Source organism: Chelonoidis abingdonii, chromosome 1 (assembly GCF_003597395.2).
Source record: "Chelonoidis abingdonii isolate Lonesome George chromosome 1, CheloAbing_2.0, whole genome shotgun sequence".
In the NCBI taxonomy this organism is placed as follows: Eukaryota; Metazoa; Chordata; order Testudines; family Testudinidae; genus Chelonoidis; species Chelonoidis abingdonii.
In genome coordinates, this window is record NC_133769.1 from 166166593 (window position 1) to 166186525 (window position 19933).

At 40.7% G+C, this 19933-nt stretch overlaps 1 protein-coding gene across 2 annotated transcripts in view; it reads left to right on the forward strand.

Moving 5' to 3' along the window:
* The window catches only part of TBC1D23 (TBC1 domain family member 23), a 51570-nt gene that overhangs the window by 9811 nt on the left and 21826 nt on the right, over positions 1-19933 (forward strand). For both annotated transcript variants that reach the window (XM_032776669.1, XM_032776670.1), the window contains exons 2-7: positions 7099-7210; positions 7478-7583; positions 12052-12256; positions 15261-15384; positions 19314-19438; positions 19545-19591. In XM_032776669.1, coding sequence (XP_032632560.1) covers positions 7099-7210; positions 7478-7583; positions 12052-12256; positions 15261-15384; positions 19314-19438; positions 19545-19591 — 719 coding nt within the window. The remainder of the gene's footprint in view (positions 1-7098; positions 7211-7477; positions 7584-12051; positions 12257-15260; positions 15385-19313; positions 19439-19544; positions 19592-19933) is intronic.

Consider the following 19933-nt stretch of genomic DNA (forward strand, 5'->3'; position numbering starts at 1 on the left):
TGTGTGATTGTTTCCATTTACATTATGGCAAAAGCCAATTTTGATACAAGTACAAATACACAGCTCTTTAATCTGTAAATACCAGGTATTGGTAGCTGCAGATTTAAAACTATCGGGTCCATTAGAAATTCTCTTCCAGATGCGTTTGTAATTATTTCCAGAATAGTTGTTCCATAGGTATGTTTGTCTTTAATTACATTCTTTCCAATACATGTTGAAACATGGTTTATATATTACAGCCTGCCGCTCTAGCTACGCTATGGCCTGGTCTACACTACGCGTTTAAACTGATTTTAACAGCGTTAAACCGATTTAACTCTGTACCCGTCCACACTACGAGGCCCTTTATAGCGATATAAAGGGCTCTTTAAATCGGTTTCTATAATCCTCCTCAACGAGAGGAGTAGCGCTAAAATCGGTATTACCATATCGGATTAGGGTTAGTGTGGCCGCAAATCGACGGTATTAGCCTCCGGGCGGTATCCCACAGTGCACCACTGTGACCGCTCTGGCAGCAATTGAACTCAGATGCTGGCGGCCAGGTAACAGGAGAAGCCCGCGAAATGTAGATTTTCTCATTCCTGTTTGCCCAGCGTGGAGCTCTGATCAGCACGGTTGGCAATGCAGTCCAATCTAAACAGAGCTCCAGCATGCACGTACGGGAGATACTGGATCTGATCTCTGTATGGGGAGACAAATCTGTCATCAAAGTCCGTTAACAGAAGACGAAATGCCAAAGCATTTGAAAAAAATCTCCAGGCTACACAGTGCTGCGCGACAAGCGTTAACAGGAGCCAGAGACTCAATGGACGCTCATGGTAGGGAGGGGGTACTGAGACTCCAGCTATCCACAGTCACAGCAATCTCTGAAAGTATTGCATTCTTGGCTGAGCTCCCAATGCCTGTAGGTTCAAAACACATTGTCGGCGTGTTCAGGAAATAGCTCCTCAATTTACTGCCCCCTCCACGTGAAAGAAGAGGAGAAATCATTCTGACTTCTTTCATGTACCCTATGTCTACTGAATGCTGTTGGAAGACAACGATGCCGCGCAGGGAAAGCGCAGTATTCGCTCCCACTCCCCCCCGGTGGCAGATGGTGCAGTAGGACTGGTAACAGTCTTATCAACCTGTGAGTGCTCCAATGCTTGATAACTGCTTGAATACCTCTGGCTGGCCTGAGTTGAGGCTGGCTGGAGTGGGGGGGCCACCTGGGTAAAATAGGAATGATCCTGGTCACCCAGTAGATGGGACAGAACGGCTGTAACGTCTTCATCACAGCAACTGGGGCTGAGCTTCAATCAGCCCCTCCTTTTCATGTGTAAAGAAAGATTCTGTACTGCTGGACTATAAGCAGTGGGATGCTGGCCCGTCTCCCCCAACCGCTAATGTCCGTCTGGACTGTCATACCCTCATTTTATCTCACTAACAAGTCATGTTTCTTATTCCTGCATTCTTATAACTTCATGACACAAATGGGGGGGACACTGCAACGGTAGCCCAGGAAGGTTGCGGGAGGAGGGAAGCAATGAGTGGGGTGTTGCAGGGGCACCCCGTGAATGGCATGTAGCTCATCATTTCTGCAGGATCTGACACGGACAGCTGTGCTCTCTGATACACTGGTTCTCTAGTACACTTGCCCATATTCAGCAGGACTGACTCTATTTTAGAAACCATAAAGGAGGATGCCTCGGAGATCATTCCAGTTTTGCTTTTGCGCCCCGGCCATCTCAGCAGGGCACCCATGATAGACAACAAGTACAGAGGGACGATAACATCATCCTCATTGCCAATTTACCCGCAGCAGATGTACAGACGACTGGTAACCGTCTCTGTTATCATGCAAAAGCAAATGAATTGCTGCTGTGTGCGCTGGAGTATCGCCTCTGTCGCAATCAGTACACATACGGTACTGTGGAAAAAAAAAAAGAAGCTGACCAGGCTCCATGGTGCGTGCTATGGCATCTGCAGGGCATCCAGGGAAAAAGGTGCAAAATGATTGTCTACCGTTGCTTCCTGGAGGAAAAATGACTGACGACATACCCAGAACCACCGCGACAATGATTTGCCCCATCAGCCATGGGCTCTCAACCCAGAATTCTAAGGGGCAGGGGAGATGCGGAACTAAGGATAGCTAATAATAGCTACCCACATGCAAATGCTCCGGAAATCGACGCTAGCTCAGACCATCTGACGCACACCCACCGAATTAATGTGCTTAGTGGCGCCGCGTGCACTCGACTTATACAATCTGTTTATTAAAACCGGTTTATGTAAATAGGAATTAATCCCGTAGTGTAGACGTACCTGTGACTTTAACCAGTTATTATGTAGCTGGTGGTAATACTTGGATAGTAAACTGTAGCTGCTAACCATATTTTACCCATGCTATAGGCCTAATCTGGCCACTTGATTTGTCTCTCTCTAATCAGTTTGCAAACTGAGTTCAGAGCTTTACAATACAATGGGACCTCTAATGTGCCTCTTAACAGGATTGGTGGCTTCTCTTCATCACTCCTCTGTGCCCCGATGCATTGCCACATGCTGCTGTTCTGATCTGTGTGTATGTCCTCCAGGTGCTTTATCTTCAATATGGAAGAATGGGTTCGCTGCCACATTTTCCAGAAAGCACTGGTACAAATATAGTAGACAGTTTAGGGGTGTCTGAACAAACAGAGTTGCATATTTTGCCCAACTGTGGGTATGGCTACACTTGGAAATGTGCAGCGTGGGAGTTACAGCTGTGGCGTACAGCTGTGTAGGACCAGCGCTGCAGTGTGGCACACTGACAGCTACCAGCGCTGCAGTGTGGCCACATTTGCAGCATTTGCAGCGCTGTTGGGAGTGGTGCATTGTGGGCAGCTATCCCAGCGTTCAGTGGCTGCAACGTGCTTTTCAAAGAGGGGAGTGGGTGGAGTGTGACAGGGAGCGTGGGGGAGACAGAGAGAGTGGATTTTTGGAGCAGACGCTGTGACAGCTCCCTGCTTGCAAGTTCAAAAGCGGGGTGGGGTGGGGGGAGTGTGACAGGAGCATCGGGGAGACAGAGAGAGCGATTTTGGAGCAGACACTGTGACAGCTCCTGCCTTGCAAATTCTGGCCATTTCCCCACCTCTCTCAATCACTCTAATGAAAAGGCTTCAGACCAGATAAGCAGCTTCTCGAGGGACTCCCTCCCCGCCATGCTGTTTCTCTCAAGTAAACAGCTGTGAACATTCCAAAGCCTCGGCTTGCCTCGGCTCGCTCGCTGGAGCAAAGAGCAGCTGTGTTTGGTGCTCCGGGAGTACTTCTGTTTATGTAGACAGGAATTCTGGATACCTCTTAATACCCTGGAGGCCATATCAGTGCTGGTGAGTGTCCACACCTGATGAGCAGCGCTGCATTACCAGCACTGGATCGCTACACCCGTAGCAGACGCAGGAGTACAGCCAGCGCTGCAGCCAGGGAGTTGCAGCGCTGGCTGAGCTTTGTAAGTGTGGACACCGAGTAAGTTGCAGCGCTGTAACCCCCTCACCAGCGCTGCAACTTGCAAGTGTAGCCAAGCCCTGTGTGTCAGTATGTGGACACCACTCAACCATGTTTGTTCTATGTGTTAAGGAATGCTAATTTATTTTGCCTTGCTGGGTTATATGCCTAAATTGCAGGCATTAAAACTGTAGAGCATATTGTGCTGATGATAAACACTGGGTAGTGCTGTGCTGTGTGTAATGTCTGGTGTTTGTCAAATGAAGTTTGACCCTGTGTTTGCCACCTGTCAAACTTGACTTCTGAACAGAACATTAATTTCAGCTAGGTACAGGTTACATTATTGTGCTAATAACAGATTGCACAAGAGGAAGCATATGAAAAAGAAATCAAGTGGCTAGTGTGGCCATTTTATAAATACATGAGAACCACAAAACACAGCCCTCACTAAGTTTTTTAGTTGTGTTTTTATTTTATCTCTAGTTCTATATGGATCAGGCTTTCTAAAGGCTTAAGACACAGAAAGGATTTGTTCACCACTCAAATGAATTCAGGTTTGCAAATATTTTAGTGGTTTTATTTTCTCATTTGGTTTGTATTCATCAATGAGGATCTCTTCTGTTTGGGAAATTATTCAAGTGAGCAGCTTGGCTTTCCTCATGTCTCTGTTAGATGGGAGTGAAAAGTTATAACTGAATTGCTCTAATGAATTATGTTAGGAGCTGTTTATTAAGAGTGTAGGTAGGAAGCATTATACCACAATAGATAAAACATTAAGCTTTACAACTAGTGCTGGTTCTTTAGACTCCCCAATTTAGAATCATAACCATCTTGACATAACCGTACTGCTAGGATGGTCATTTATTGCACAGCTGTGAAGACAACTTTGCTGTCTTTCATCTAAAATCAGCAACTGCTCTAACATGAACATGCATAATAGCTTTGGGAAGGTGTGGGGGGGTTCCTCTCCAACAGATATGTACCTGTAATCAATTTCAAGGGTTCTGGAGAGCTGCTTATTAAACTCTAATAATTTTTAATTACAGAGTAACTTGTAAAGGCAGGTATCTTGCCTGACCAAAGCCTTAGAGTGTTAACTCTTTGTACGTGTACAGTGCCTAGAACAATGAGGTCCTGATCTGGGTTGGGGCTTCTAAGCACTTCCGCTGTACAAATAATAGATTAATAAAAAAAAAAAAAAAAACTAGAAAAGTAGACCTCTTCTTACAAAGTCTTACTACATTTTCATCCAAACTGGGTGTGAATATGTTGGCTTTCACACAATCCACATATAAAATCTGATTTGAAGCACTTATGCTTATAAGCCTATTGGAAAAAGACACAAACAATTGTACAGGTATTTAACTTTAACATCTAACATCCTGTGTAGTTTTCAGTGGAACACATGGATGCATAAAGTTAAACGTGTGCATAAATGTTTACAGGTTTGGGTCTTTGCCTTTTTTTGAAATAGAGAGATTAATCTTTAGAAAATCAGATGTGTGTGTGTCTTTTAAGAGACTAGAGTTGATATGTCTTGATCAAGGAATTCCATTGGGAATGGGTAGTTAAACCTTAAAATTAGCATACTAAACTCAGCATCTGACTTGCTATATCCATTACAGGAATATGAACTGTAGCTACTGAAGACCATGGGCAGATACGTACCATAAGAAAAGTGCCCAAATATGAGGCATTTTATTAGGTGTGCTATAGAATGTTCTAATTTAATGTCAGCCAGTATCACAATTCTTCCTTATGAAACATACCTTTTTAAAGGACAGTGAAGTTCACTAAATGTGGTGTGGCATCAGTAGTTACTAACAGAGGGCTTTAACTGATAACCCTTTAGTACCCACATGTGCATGTATATACATTGATTCACAAGATATACTTCTCTGTATTTTGGGGTAGAATCATGCTATACGTAATATATGGCAAGTATGTCATGCTCCACTCACTCGGTAGACAAACGGTTTAACTGTTATTTCTGCTACCCCCTTGCACCTGCCATTTTGCCATCACTGTAACTTTACATGAAATTGTAGGAGGTAGCTCAGTAGGTGCATTCAGTCTGCAAGTGTGTGAAATGTTCAACTGCAGCCATCAAGAAGATATTTATCTGTTGAAAATATGTGCAAAGTTTTCACTTTCTGAATAATCACCTGTTTTGTCTACATTTAAACATTTTTGGTGAGACATTAAAAAAAAATTCTTACAACTAGAATATCTTGAGTATTCCGTTATATGCTAACTTGTTAGATTGCGGTTTTAGTGTTAAAAGCTTTTTGATATCTTTTCAATTCATTGATTTGTTGGGTTTTTTCTTTTTCTTTTCTTTTACGTTTGTCACACTAATTATGCCAGATAAAACTGAAGACTAGGTTAATTACTTGGCTAGCATTCCATGACATGAATGCATCTGAAAAAGGAAATATGGGTTAAGAGATAACTATTGATAAACCGCTGGAAAAGTATTTTCCAGTATCTAGGTCATCTAATGATTTATTTAATGAGACATTGCCACCTAATTTAGGTCCCGAATTTGCACTTGAATGTGTAATGTGTAGGTGAAAAAAATGCTTCGTTAGACTATCCTAACATATCAATGAAAATAGTGCAGCTCCTTAGGTTTAAACATTCTTCTGCAATGTTAGACCAATTTTGTTGTAATGTGCCACTTCATGAGAATCAGAAAATTAAATAATTCGTTTTCATTATTTAAGCTGAGTGGAATTTGAAGCCAAGCAGACCACACACACTGTGAAAAATAAATTAGGTTTTACAGTATTTGGTTTCAGTAATCTAAGTTTTTATAAATAAACAGGTCAGTAAACTTATTTTTAATTTTTTGGGGGGAAGGGTGGGGGTTGATGGCATCCTCCAGCTTGGAGGGATCTTTAGCAGATTTAAATGTTTATTAGAAAATATTAAAGAAAGGTGATACAAAGAGTTTGATGTGTCAGTCGTTGGTCATCGGGGGAAACATACAGAGCATGGGGGGACGCTGGCAACTGGTTACGGTTCAGCATATAGTACACACAGCCTGTAATGTCCCCAATGCGGGGTGTACGGTGGTTGGGGTCAAGATATAGTAGGGGGGCAGTGAGGGTACATCGCTCATAGAGTGGGCTACACACAGTCATGGGTATGAGTAAGCGGGCCGGGTAATGGGGACAGGGTGACCCTCACGTGGTGGGATCCAGATTGGTAAGTTCAGGACTCAGGGGATATGGTTTGGTAGGGGGGTTGTAAGGGTTTCCCCCTCCCCCCCGTGGGTGCGTGGAGCCACATCGGCTCACTCCTGGTATTGGCGGTGGCCGGTGATGTGTTCGATGTAAATGTCTCTAGACCACCGGATAGTGTCCGAGACCATCAGGCGTCTCATGAGTCGCGCATAGCGACGGCCCACCCCACAGGCCCTGAGCACACGTTCGTTCCAGGGGTCCCAGGCGCCCAGCGCCCCGACGATCAGAGCGTCGGTGTAGACCTCGTAGCCCTTCGCCCGCAGGGTGTCAGTCAAGGGGGCGTATTTCTCGAGTTTGCGGGCTCGGGCTTCGCGTATCACATGCTGAATAATCAAAACATTTTTTCTATTTAAAGTACTTTTTAATGTATTTTTTTTTTTTAATTCTGTAGGGAAAAAGACCTTGAAGAAGCTCTAGAAGAAGGAGGTTGTGACCTTGAAACAGTAAGAAGCATAATTCAAGGGAGACCACTGCCTGCTGATTTGAGAGCCAAAGTCTGGAAGGTAACTATGACTTTAAAGAAAGAGGATAATACTTGCAGATATATTTTTATTTGAAGCTGATGGCTTCAGTATCATGAATAATAAAATGATTACCCTCCCCCCATTTGTGGGGGCATGTGTGCCATGCAGAACTCTGAAATGTGTGTTAATTCAGTTTTGAAATGTTTACTCTCCTTTGAGCTTAAATCTGTAGAGTTCATTGAGTGCAGTAACTAGGTCTCTGTAGAGGTACAGCTAGTAATGCGTTGAAGAACTGTTTGTTTTCAGATTGCACTGAATGTTGTAGGAAAAGGGGACAGTCTGGCATCCTGGGATGGTTGTTTAGATCTACCAGAACAGAGCATAATTCACAAGGATTGCCAAGAGCTAATTGGTAAGTTTGATAACTACATTTCTGTAATGCCTGCTCTCTTAGCATCATGTTGTTTAACGTAATTACCTTCACTAGTATTTAAACTGTGAAGGGGATTTTAGGTGCGGAAGGTAAAAGCCTAGCACACAATAATAATTGAATATCTCCGATGTGCAAGCAGAACTTTATCTTTGAAAGGAAGACACAAAGGAAGTGCAAAGTGTATCTATTATGTGATAAACGGCATAATCCAAACACAATCCAATGGAAAAAGGGCTGTGATTGAGACTGTTGAAAAATGTAAATGACCACTTTCAGAAAAGTTGGTCTGTTGCATTTGATGTTTATTATATAATGCCCTTCAGGTTTTGAACTTTGGGATGAGTTGCCAGCTTATGCCAAAGAGCAACACAGTACCTCCTAACACCATGATAAAACATTGATTCATTGCTGACTCTCAGGTTCATTTAATCATCAATACCACTTCCTACTATCCAATAATAGTTTTTAAACTGTTTTTGTATTTATATAGTAGCTATTGAGAAGAAAAAGCTGTTCCCTATGTGAATTCCTCTTCCCTGTTTCACTTTTGAAAAAAATATTACTTAAGTAAATAGAAAAAAAAAATCTAAAACCCCACTATTAATATTATTAAGATACCTAGCTTTTCAGGAGTACAGTAAAATGGCACAATCAATTTTAATCTTGTATTGGACTATGGCACATTATATCTGTAAAGTCACTACTCCTTGTGGTTTTTTTCCCTCCTTTTTCTCAGTCAGGCTGAAATAAAACTTTAATGCAACTAGTTTTGTGACTGTACCAAAGTAATTAATCTAATCAGTGTAACATGGTGTTAAGGTTCTATCTAAGACTTGCTTTTAAAGGAGGATTAAAAATCCTCTATTTCACAGTTTAGTGAAGGTATTGCATCTGTAAATTTATACAGCTCTTCAGGTGGCACTTGCATTTTCTTTTATATATTATAAAAAATATTTATCAACTTTGGCGAAGGAACCCTTTTTAAATGCTTCCTTTGTAGATAATTTTTGCCATCAGTTATGGGTCATGGGGTCCCTGTGGCACAATAACTTGTTACTACAAACTTCATCTGGACACACTTATAATATAACATCTTAAATATAGGTTGCCTTTCAATTTTTTTAAATTAAACACAGTCAGTCATTCCCCTTTTTTTGTCATTATCCATTTCAGGTACATAAAGAGAGCTGACCGAACTGGCGGGGTAGTGGGGAGAAAAGGAATGTGAAAAATCTTTTTAAGTAAAAATACGTTTTTTATTTAAAATGGATTTTTATTCACTTTTTTTAATAAAATATGCCTGTTCAAAATTAAACTTTTATTTGTGACAACCTATGTTAAGATCTAGACTTAATATAGCAAGTAAAATATTTAAAATGAAAAATATACTGAATCAATGAGCTGTCCTTATAAATTGTAAATGTTGAGTTAAAGGCTGCTTTTTTACATAGAATAAATGTAAAAACATTTAGAGGTCAAGCTTTATAAATAGGTTGTGATGTCAAGTTCTTCATTAAGTATCATTTTCACTCTTCACAGTGGAGTGAATGCTGGTATTTTTTTCCAAATGTCAATACTTTCAGTTTCTGCAGGAGAGCTTTGCAGAAATACTTTTTCACTTTATGTATGCAACTCATCTCAGGTAATGTTCAATAAAAAATTATTTTAAAATGCTAGTTTTTCACATTTTTAATTGAATTTGAATCAGGCTTTGGAGCTGTGGTCTGGCTCTGCTCCAGCTCCAGGCAAAAACCTGCAGCTCCACTGCTCCAGAGCTGCTCCGCGCTATAGCTCTGGGCCCTGCTGCAAAGCCCTGATTTGAATTTCCATTCAAATGCATCTTGACACAAATCGTGAAAAAAATTTAATTACCTTGTAAATAAGAAATACATTTTCTAACAATGAAAACGTGAAAATCTCAATAAATATGCTAAGCTACATATTTGCTGAAATAAATGGGTACAGTTATAGTATATCCCTCCTGGTTAGCAAAAATTACCACATCTAGTTTAAAAGCTTTATTTAGTTGTAAATAATCAAATCAATATGTTTTAATGGTTATACCAGGGTTTCTCAAACAGGGGTTGCCACTTCTGTAGGGAAAGCCCCTGGCGGGCCATGTCAATGTGTTTACCTGCCCTGTCCGCAGGTCCGGCCGATCACGGCGTCCACTGGCCACGGATCACTGCTGTGGGCCAATGGGAGCTGCTGGAAGTGGCGCAGGCCGAGGGACGTACTGGCCAAATTGGAATAAAAGAGGGGCATTTAGCACATTTTAAATCTACCTCTGTGTTTCATGTAGGCTAGAAAATCCAGTCTCATCTGTTCCCACTTCATTGTGACATCCCAGCCTGCTTTGAACATTTAGGCCAATGCGTTTTTCTAAAACTAAGGCTGTCGATTAATCACAGTTAACTCACACAATTAACTCAAAAATATTAATCGCACTGTTAGACAATAGAATACCAACTGAAATTTATTAAATATTTTGAATGTTTTTCTACATTTTCACATATATCTATTTAAATTACAACACAGAATTCAAAGTGTACAGTGCTCATTTTATATTATTTTTATTACAAATATTTGCACTGTAAAATGGATAACAAAGAAATTAGCAGTTCATCACCTCATAGAAGTGCTGTAATGTGCAGATCTCTTTACATGGTAAGAGTGCAATTTATCAAGTGTAGCGGTTTTGTTCACATTACCAATTATGACTGCACTGAAAAAACGAATAACAGTCGTAAAGACTTTTAGAGTTTAACAATTGTAGTCCACCAGTCTGCACTTTCGTGGCAGCTATTTCATTAAAGGCAAGTAAAAGGCAGATAGAATCCTTGGTGGCACCTATATGACTAACAGAACGTTTGACGAGCGTGAGCTTTCGTGGGTGAATACCCACTATCGTCCAGATGGCGGTGGGATTTCACCCACGAAAGGTCACGCTCTGCAAAACTTCTGGTAGTCTATACAGGTGCCACAGGATTCTCTGCTGCTTATACGATCCAGACTAACTAGGCTACCGGCTCGGCATATTGGAAAGGAAGAAGTTTGTTGTTACATTCTACGAGCATAATGCGGCCGCGGGCTTAATTTACAATTGGCACCGTGAAAGTGAGAACAGGCAGTTTCGCATCGGCACTGGTACCCGGTTCGAACACAAGATATGGTAGTGTATGTGCAGATGCGTCTGAAGGATTCTTATGTGCCTTTCATTCGCTTGCTTCGGCATTTCGTTCCAGAGGTACATGGTCGCATGCTGTATGACTCTTGTTAAAAAAAAAGATGGGCATAATTTAAATTGTGACTTGAACTCGCTTAGGTTGGAGAATTGGTATGCTCCCTTGCTCGTGTTTTTACCCGCATTATGCCACGATATTCATGTATAGTAGTTGCTCAGACATGACCCAGCAACTCTATTATTAAGACCACTTTTATTGCAAATCTTGACAAAAGCAAAGATACGCATGTGAAATATTCTAAAGATAACTACTGCTCTCAACCCAAGATTTAAGAAGCTGAAGTGCCTTCAACAATCTGCAAGGGATGAGGTGTGAGCGGCTTCCAGAGTCTTACAAGCAGGGTCAACGCGCTGAATCGCAGAAACTCACCGAACAAGCACCAAAAAAAATCACCTCCTGCTGAAGGGCACAGACAACATCGTTATGAGAAAATGAACATGCATCGGTCGTACACGGGCATTAGATGTTATCAACGAACCGCATCCAGGTAGACGCAGTCCTCTGAATGGTGGTTAAGCATGAAGGGCCAGATGAGATCTTTAACTGGCACGGCATGTAATAGCTGGCCGACAGGCTACAACAGTGCCATGCAAATGCCTGTTCTCACTTTCAGGTGACATTGTAAACAAGAAGCAGGCAGCATTATCTTCTGCAAATGTAAACAGACTTGTTTGTCTGAGCAGTTGGGTGAACAAGAAGTAGGACTTATTGGACTTGTGGGCTCTATAGTTTTACATTGTTTTATGTTCGAATGCAGTTATTTTTTGTACATAATTATACATTTTGTAAGTTAAACTTTCATAATAAAGAAATTGCACTACAGTACTTGTGTTAGTATTTTTCAATTCACCTATTTCTTTTGTATTTTACAGTGCAAATATTTGTAATAAAAAACAAAGTGAGCACTGTACATTTTGTATTCTGTGTTGTAACTGAAATCAGTATATTTGAAAATGTAGAAAACATCCAAAAATATTTGAATAAATGGTATTCTATTATTGTGTAACAGCATGATTAATCGTAATTAATTTTTTTAATCGCTTGACAGCCCTACTTAAAACCTGTTTTCACACCATCACTTAAAAACCTGATTCAAACTAATGTATCTGCAGTCAGTTACAGTTCTGTATGTGAGTGTAACTGCCATATGAAACTATTCCATAACTGCCTCTGAAGTATTTGTTATACTTTTCTATTTCCAGAACAGCTGTCAGTGCCAGAAGAAGAGAAGTCAGTATTACTTTTGGATATTGAATCCGTTACTACCTTTTACTGTAAATCGCGTAATGTTAAATACAGTTCCTGCCTCGGTTGGATACATCTACTGAAGCCACTAGTGCATCTTCGAATTCCACGCAGTGATTTGTACAACTGCTTTTATGCTATCATGAACAAGTACATTCCTAGGTAAAATGTGTGCTCGCACATGTATGTGAGAGAGAGAGAGAGAGAACGAACTACTGTTGCTGGCATCAAATGTGTACATTTTTCAGAACTAGTTTCTCAAAAGACACATTATGGTGGTTTTGGCAATTGGTATAGAGATTTCTGCAGTAATAAAGGAGTAACATTATTTATAGCAAAACTACCACATTCCCTCAGATTATTGTAAAATTGGAGGTGTACATGAAAATGTAACTAATCTAAATGCTACAGACGTTAGATATGATTCCAGAAAATGACTACCGAAGTTTTCATGATTTAACTAATTCACATGTAACTGGCACACATTCCCTAAACCTTTTAAAAAACACATTATCACCTCATGCAATATCGGAAGTACTTGTTTAGAAACTGTTCTGCCTATATGTTCTGTAAGGTGAAATTTCTCTTCCCTTATTAGTATTTTGGATATCTATGATGCCTGCCTTCCTGTGACGTCAAAGCACTCCACAAACACTGAGTTTCTCAACATCCCCATAAAGGAGGTAGATACTATTGTCCCCATGTTATGGATGGGTAAACTGAGGCACAGAAAGGTCTGATTTCCCAAGCTACACAGTAGGTAATCATCAATTTGGAATAAAACTCAGGAATCCTGAAGCAGCACCTGCTGCTTTAACCACTACATTTACTCCCTCATATTAATATTATTATTATTTGTACTGCAGTAGTGCCTGTAGACTCCAAATGTGCAAAGTGCTGCACATATACATACTAATGGACAGTCTCTGCTCAAAGATCTTAGTCTAGATGAGACAAAGGGTGTGAGAGGAAGTATTATCCCCATTTTAAAAATGAGAAATGAAGAGATTTAAATAATTTGGCCAACATTTCACAGGCAGTCTGTAGTAGTTGGGAGCGGAACCCAGATCTTTTGTGTTCAAGTCCAGTGTCTTAACCATAGGACTATCCTTATACTTTTTACATTCTGTCTCTCTCTCTCTCCTCTCAAAGACAATAGGATTTCTTGTTAATAATTTACCTGTTGCTGATACTTATCTGAAATCCTAATTGTAGGCAGGTTGTTTTAACAGAACATTGACATCAGCTGGGGATATGTGCAGAAAGAGCAGATGGACTCTTAAACCATAGCCAGTTTCTCTTGAAAAGAGCTTGTTTAACAAAGCAAGGGAAGGAAGACACAATGTGTAAAATTAATAGAATTGTTCTTAAAGAGAGAATGATTTTCAAACCTTTGCTACATGTGATACCTATAAGGAAGTTCTCTTCTCCCCGCAGCTAGCTATATTTCCCTCCTTATCCTGTAGAATAATAATAATTCGAGTAGTTGGACTGAGTAAATTAACTGCTTGCATGAAAATTTCAAGCAATTAATATTGACACATCTGTTTTTAATAAAGGGTTATTTCTTTACCCCGCACCAGGAGAAAATGAAAACAGATGAGCACACATTTATCACATCATGCAAAGATAGGAATTAGCACAAAATGTGTGTTAGTATATGATCTGAAATAGTGATAAACAACCTAGAAAGTTGGTGAATGGTTGATAGTAGAGTCTACAGATTTCCCATCTCCATTTGATAATGCTGGCAGGTGTTAGGTTGAGAATTCTGTTTTCCCATGCTAACATTCCCTCTAGTGAGGGGTGAAAACCAGTTTTCTCTTCAGGTGGTCAGCTCTCTTCTTTCTTTGGCTAGAGAGTGATACTTAAATCAGCATCTCAAACACTTTTTTTTTCTTTTTATGTCATTCTGCCTTTTCACCCTCCAATGAGTGAGGAGGTAGGTATTTGAACTCTCTGATCTTGAGAGGCAGTGGGTTGCATTTCAATTAGAGCAGTGGTTCTCAAACTTCTGTGGTAGTGACCCCTTTCACATAACAAACCTCTGAGTGTGACCCCCCCCCCCTTATAAATTAAAAATACTTTTTAATATCTTTAACACTATATTATAAATGCTGGAGGCAAAGCAGGGTTTGGGGTGGAAGTTGACAGCTCACGACCCCCTTCCCATGTAATAACCTTATGACCCCCTGTGGAGGGGCCACCCCCAGTTTGAAAACCCCTGAACTAGACGTCTGGACAGGCCATTACAGGATTGATTGAGCTGGTAAGTAGTAGGGATCAATTTATTGAGCAGAGCAATTTAAGAAAAATCCTATTATGTCTGAAGTGGAGGTTTTATTACAATCATAAGCTGAAACTCGGCGAAACTGATTCTCTAAATTCTGAAAGTTTTGAGTCCATTTTGAATATTGGTAGCTGGTAAAGTATGAGTGACTTGAACTCTTCTATTAACCATTCAGATTGAAATTAATTTTTGAGACTAAATTGTTACGCAAAAAATAAGACAATGGAATGTCTTTCTTCAGTTTGTTACCATTACACCATTAATTGAATGGGAAAGCAGAAATATTTTAATAACTAAAATAACACGTTAAATTGGTGGAATGTTTCGCCTGAAACTTCAACATACAGTAATAGAATTGCCCACGTAAGACACACTCAGGTGAACTACATTGATTGGGATTTAACTTATAAGAAAGATCTGTCTTTACTGTCTTCCAAATTTATTTTGTCCTACTCCATACCATAATTTGCCTCTCTTCCCTTCCCACTAGTTGCTTAATGTGAAATTTTTATTCAGGTGTACATGGAGATGTTCTAAAATCACTTTAGTCAGTTCTATTAGAATAGTTAACAATTTTCTCTGTTTAGATTGAGGCACGCTCCTGCCCAAAGTGCCTTTCACAAAAGAATGTTTAAACTTTATTTTGATATTTAAATGTAGTGGCTTAAATTGTTTAAAAACGTTAAAGTATTTGTTAATTCTCCACACCATCTGATCAGCTTTGATGTGGCCACTTGTATGAGTGAAAGGATTACATGTTTCCTCTTAATACACATGAAGTTATATTTTTTCCTTAGCTAAAAATTGCCAATATAAGCCTAATGACTGGAGTATTAGGGTGTTTTCGTAAACATTGTCTTGCTACTTGCTTTTTAGGGATTGTTTCCAGAAGGGGAGACCGTTTCATCTATTTAGGCTTCTCCTCCAGTATCATGAGCCTGAACTCTGCTCCTTTCTTGATACTAAGAAGATGACACCTGACTCGTATGCACTCAACTGGGTAATAAAGTGAAAGTAGGGAAACATAATGAAAAATAAATTTCTGTAGAAACTTTTAAGTACAGACTGCTGAGCTATGGAATAGTGATGTAAAAGGAATTTGGAGGCTGTTTTTTTTTTTTAATCACTTCCAAAGTGTTCTGAAATAGAGGAAGAACACATGCTATGTTATTTAGTATGTCACTTTTATAGTCTCTAGCCTTTCCATTCCAAATAGAAGGTGAGATCTTGTAAACATTAGATCCTTACTGTAGAAATAAAACCTAAGCTATTGATACTAGGGATTGGAAGTGGTTCATATTAAGTATGAGTGGCAATGTCTAAATTGACTGCTACTTCCAAGAGGTGGTTAAATAGTACAGCATACCACTTCCCCACATCAATACTGGATTTACAATGGCACCGCTGGCGCCAGGCCCACGGTTGAAAGGGGCCTCAGCCCGCTCTTTCCACCCCCCCACTCTCATCCCCGCGCTCTCCTTTGGGATCAGAAGCTTTATGCTGCCAGCTGCTGCGGCTCTGTGGCAGGCTCTGCTGGCAGCAGCCTGGCTCCTCCCCCGGATGCTATGTTCCTGGTTTGTTTTTTTTTGTTTTGTTTTGTTTTTAAATAGCAGGCTGCGGGTCCCGGCTGCCGAAGAGCCTGCTGCTGACTTGGGATTCTGTTCACTCAGCCCGCAGCAGGCTGAGCAAGGCCAGCAGTGGGCCAGCTCCTGCCAGTCAGGATCCCGGCTGCCATCCCTGCTCAGCCCACTGATGATCTGGGGTTCCGACTGCCAGCCCCGCTCAGCATCCTGCCGGCCTGGGTGAACGGCAGGAGGCTGAGCGGAGTCGCCGGCTGGGACCCCAGCTGGCAGCTGAGTGAACGGAACCCCAGGCCAGCAGCAGGCTCAGCGGTGGCTGGAACCCGCAGCCTGCCATTTAAAAAAAAATTAAAAAATCAGCTCGTGTGCCACCTTTGGCACATATGCCGTATGTTAAGGACCCCGTTCTAGTTTATACTGTAGTTTATGGTAATTTTCACTATATGCAATTTTCCTCTTATGCGTTGACCTTAGAACCTAACCCCCGCGTAAGATGTGACTCCACTGTATTCATTTTTGAAAATTTATAAGAAGCGATACCCGGAGGAGAAGGGGAGGGCACAAGGCGGAAGTTTCATCTAGGGTGCAAAATATCCTTGCATCGGCCCTGGATACTGTGTCAGCTGATGCCCACAGTCTCCATCCTACCTGGGCAGTACAGCAGACATGGCCCTGCCCACTAGCTCCTCTCCACTCCCTAGCCCACCCACCACTTGCCTCCCCCCACTTAAGGCTTAGCCCTCTTACTTTTAAAAATGATTGCTTGCCCCTCTCCCTCCCTCAGGTTTTCCTGGCAGCCCTGTTGCCAGGTACCCAGTTTTAGACTGGAAACTCCAATAGAAAATGGGACCTGAGTGTCCGGTTAGCAGTGCTGACTGGAAACTAAATGTCCAGTTATAGGAGTAACTACATTAGCCTCCGCTCCTTCCACTCCCAACACCCATACCAGAGGGCTGGAAGAGAACCTGTCCTGCTGCTGTGGGAGGAGCGGCAGCTCAGTGCAGAGAGAGACAAAGAGAATGGGCTAGAACCTGGTAGGTACCTGCTCTGTGTGGACAGGAGTGGGGGGGATCCTGTTTACCCCCTCCCCTGGGCTGCTGTGCTTGCAGTTTACCCTGACCCCTCCCTTGCTCCAGAGATCAACCCTAGCTTCTGCACCACTGTGCTTTCACCCTTGGCCCCTTTTACAATCATTCCCCGGGGGGCCCACAGATATGTTTGGTGCTGGGCCCACAAAAAGTTAGTCCGACCCTGCCCCACATATTCAGTTGTTTTGCATATGCACATCAGTTCAGACATTATGGATTACAATAGGGCTAACTCCGTTTATAAATTCAAGTTATTGTTGTCTGTTTTTTTTAAATTCCTCCCTCACGTAACTAAAATATTTGAATTGACAGAACTAATACTAAAATAATTCTTTACAGGATTGCAGCCCAAGACTGTGTATTACTGTCTCTTAAAGAATTGGCTCCCCCCCACACTTTTAATTTGCTAATTAATATGACCTGGCACTTGTTTTGTAGTCACACATCATATTGAAGTCAACGTGAACGTGCATCAAAAGACTGCAAGATCAAACTCGAGAGTAGTGTAGGAAATCCAAAACTTTGTTTCTGGGACAATTTTCTTAAATTATGTTTTGCAAGAGAAGTCTGTAAAATGTATATATAGTAAAGACACTGGTGGTAAACCATGAAACATACACCCTGACTGCTAGGATTTATTTTCGCATTCTTGGGCTCTACCAAGTTTTTCAAAGGTTCTTCACTTCAAGCTAGAGAAATAAAAAGCCATAAAACTGGGTATAAAATAGCTCCTCTTTTAATTAGAGCTTTCTGTGCTGCTACCAACTTAATACTAAACTGCAGCAGGTAAAATCTGATATTCATATACACACACAAATAAATAAAATTTAGCTTTGGCCAGTCAACATCTAAAGCAGCAGTCAGGTTTGGCTGTAGTCTGTCTAGTATATCTGTATATTACTCCCTAGTGAAAGTATGTTTCAATAACTATTATATAAAAGATGTCAAAATCAAATTTTAGGGGGAAAAACACATTTTAGCTCAGTGTTTTTTCCTTGGGTCCTTCAGAATTGTTGTTGCACTCAATATCCTACTTGTAGCTGTACTAGCTAAGAGGCTACTCTTAGATTTTCACTTTATTTTAAGAGGCTAAACTAGGATGACTTTTCTCTTTCTAAGGTCATTGTATTTTGAGGGATTAGGCGTGGGGATTCAAACACACAAAAGTTTGTAAGGAATACCATTTGTATCTGTCAGTGCACCATTGTCCTTCAAAGAAAGACCGTTTTCAGCAGAGCTGACTGAAAATTGTTCAAACTTTCTGACCCTTATTACAACAGCAAATTGGGAGGTGTTAAATGCTTTCAAGATAGCTTTTAAAAATAGGTGAAGTGCTATTGAAAGCCATGACAGTAGCCATCCCATCTGGGGCACAACAGAAGGCTCAGCAAGCCCCTAAATCAGCCATGTACTATGCCGTTCAGTTAAGTGTCATTACAAATGTTGTCGCATGGAAGGAAATTCACAGCTTGTTTTCTTTCATCCACTTCCTGTGTAGTGGAAAGGATGCATTTTTTTAAAAGTGTATGTGCCCAAAGATTACTTTTTTTTTATAATGGTAATAAAACATTCCATTCCTGGCAGACTCAGTTGTCAGCCTAATGATTTAAAACTTAGCAGGTGTGTCTCACTGCCAAACTAATGTGTGACCCTCTTTAAGTTGAAATCTGGTTCAACTGTGAAAAGTGGCCATGAAAAAATGGCACCACCTTAGTAAGTATTCACTGTTTCACAGTATGTATTCAAAGTCATGTCTGCTTGCTTTACTGACTAGAATAAGTTCTGTCACTACTTTTTGTTAAGATTAGCCCTGCAGAGCCAACAAAACAGTAGGGAATTAAGTCTGTTATGGTTTACGCTTCATCAGAATTATTAACTAAGTTAAATTTCAAAACCTGTATTGCTGAGGCAGATGAGCCAGAAATAAGCCCAGCCAAACTTTCAGATCACAAGTTAAGTTTGCAGGGCTGGCAGTAAAAAAGAAAAAAAAAAAGAAGCAAAAAACAAACAAACAAAACCCTTCAGCTGTGAAGTGAGTATATGTAAAAATAGAGAAACCATCTGGATCCCCACTATGCAACTTTTTCAAAAGTAATTTTTAAGGGTAGAATTACCCTTCAGTGCACAGTGCAAATGTACAATTTCAAGTGACTTCAATGATTTTCTTTTAGCTAGCTTGTCTATCTGTTTGCAGTATTGTAGTCCTACTAAAGTTGTTCCTGACTCTTTGCTTTCTTTCACGCTATTCCCCAACTTTTCAGCTTGGAAGCCTCTTTTCATATTACTGCTCAGCTGAAGTCACTCAGGCAATATGGGATGGATACCTACAACAAGCAGATCCATTTTTTATTTATTTCTTAATGTTAATCATCCTTGTCAATGCAAAGTGAGTACATAGTTGTTAATATGAATTCATTGGTCTCACAGCTTTGTCCATATTTGATGTTTATTTTTACTGACTTAATCCATACTTGTGTTTCTGCTATTTTCAGAGATGTTATTTTACAACAAGAATCAGACAGCAGAGAAGAAACGATAAGTATGTACTGCTCTTGTAATGCTGCTGCGAAAATAATCTTCCCCATTTCCTGGTCTGATTCTACCACTCCCTCAGCAAATCCCCTCACTAGCTGTTTCTTTTCATAGCGTTCCTGATTGTCACCTTCAAATCTCTGCATTGCTACACTGTTTCTGCCCGTATTGTGCTTTCATTTCTTCCTTCGCTCCCCCATCACCTTTTGCATCCTACCCATTCTTTTCTTGCATTACCCTTTCCTTCTCCTACACTTGGCAGCATGCCTTTTTCATGTGCTTGAAACAACCTCTCTCTATACATGATCCAGTCCCCTCACTAACTCTTTCTCTCAGATGCTGTATGTAC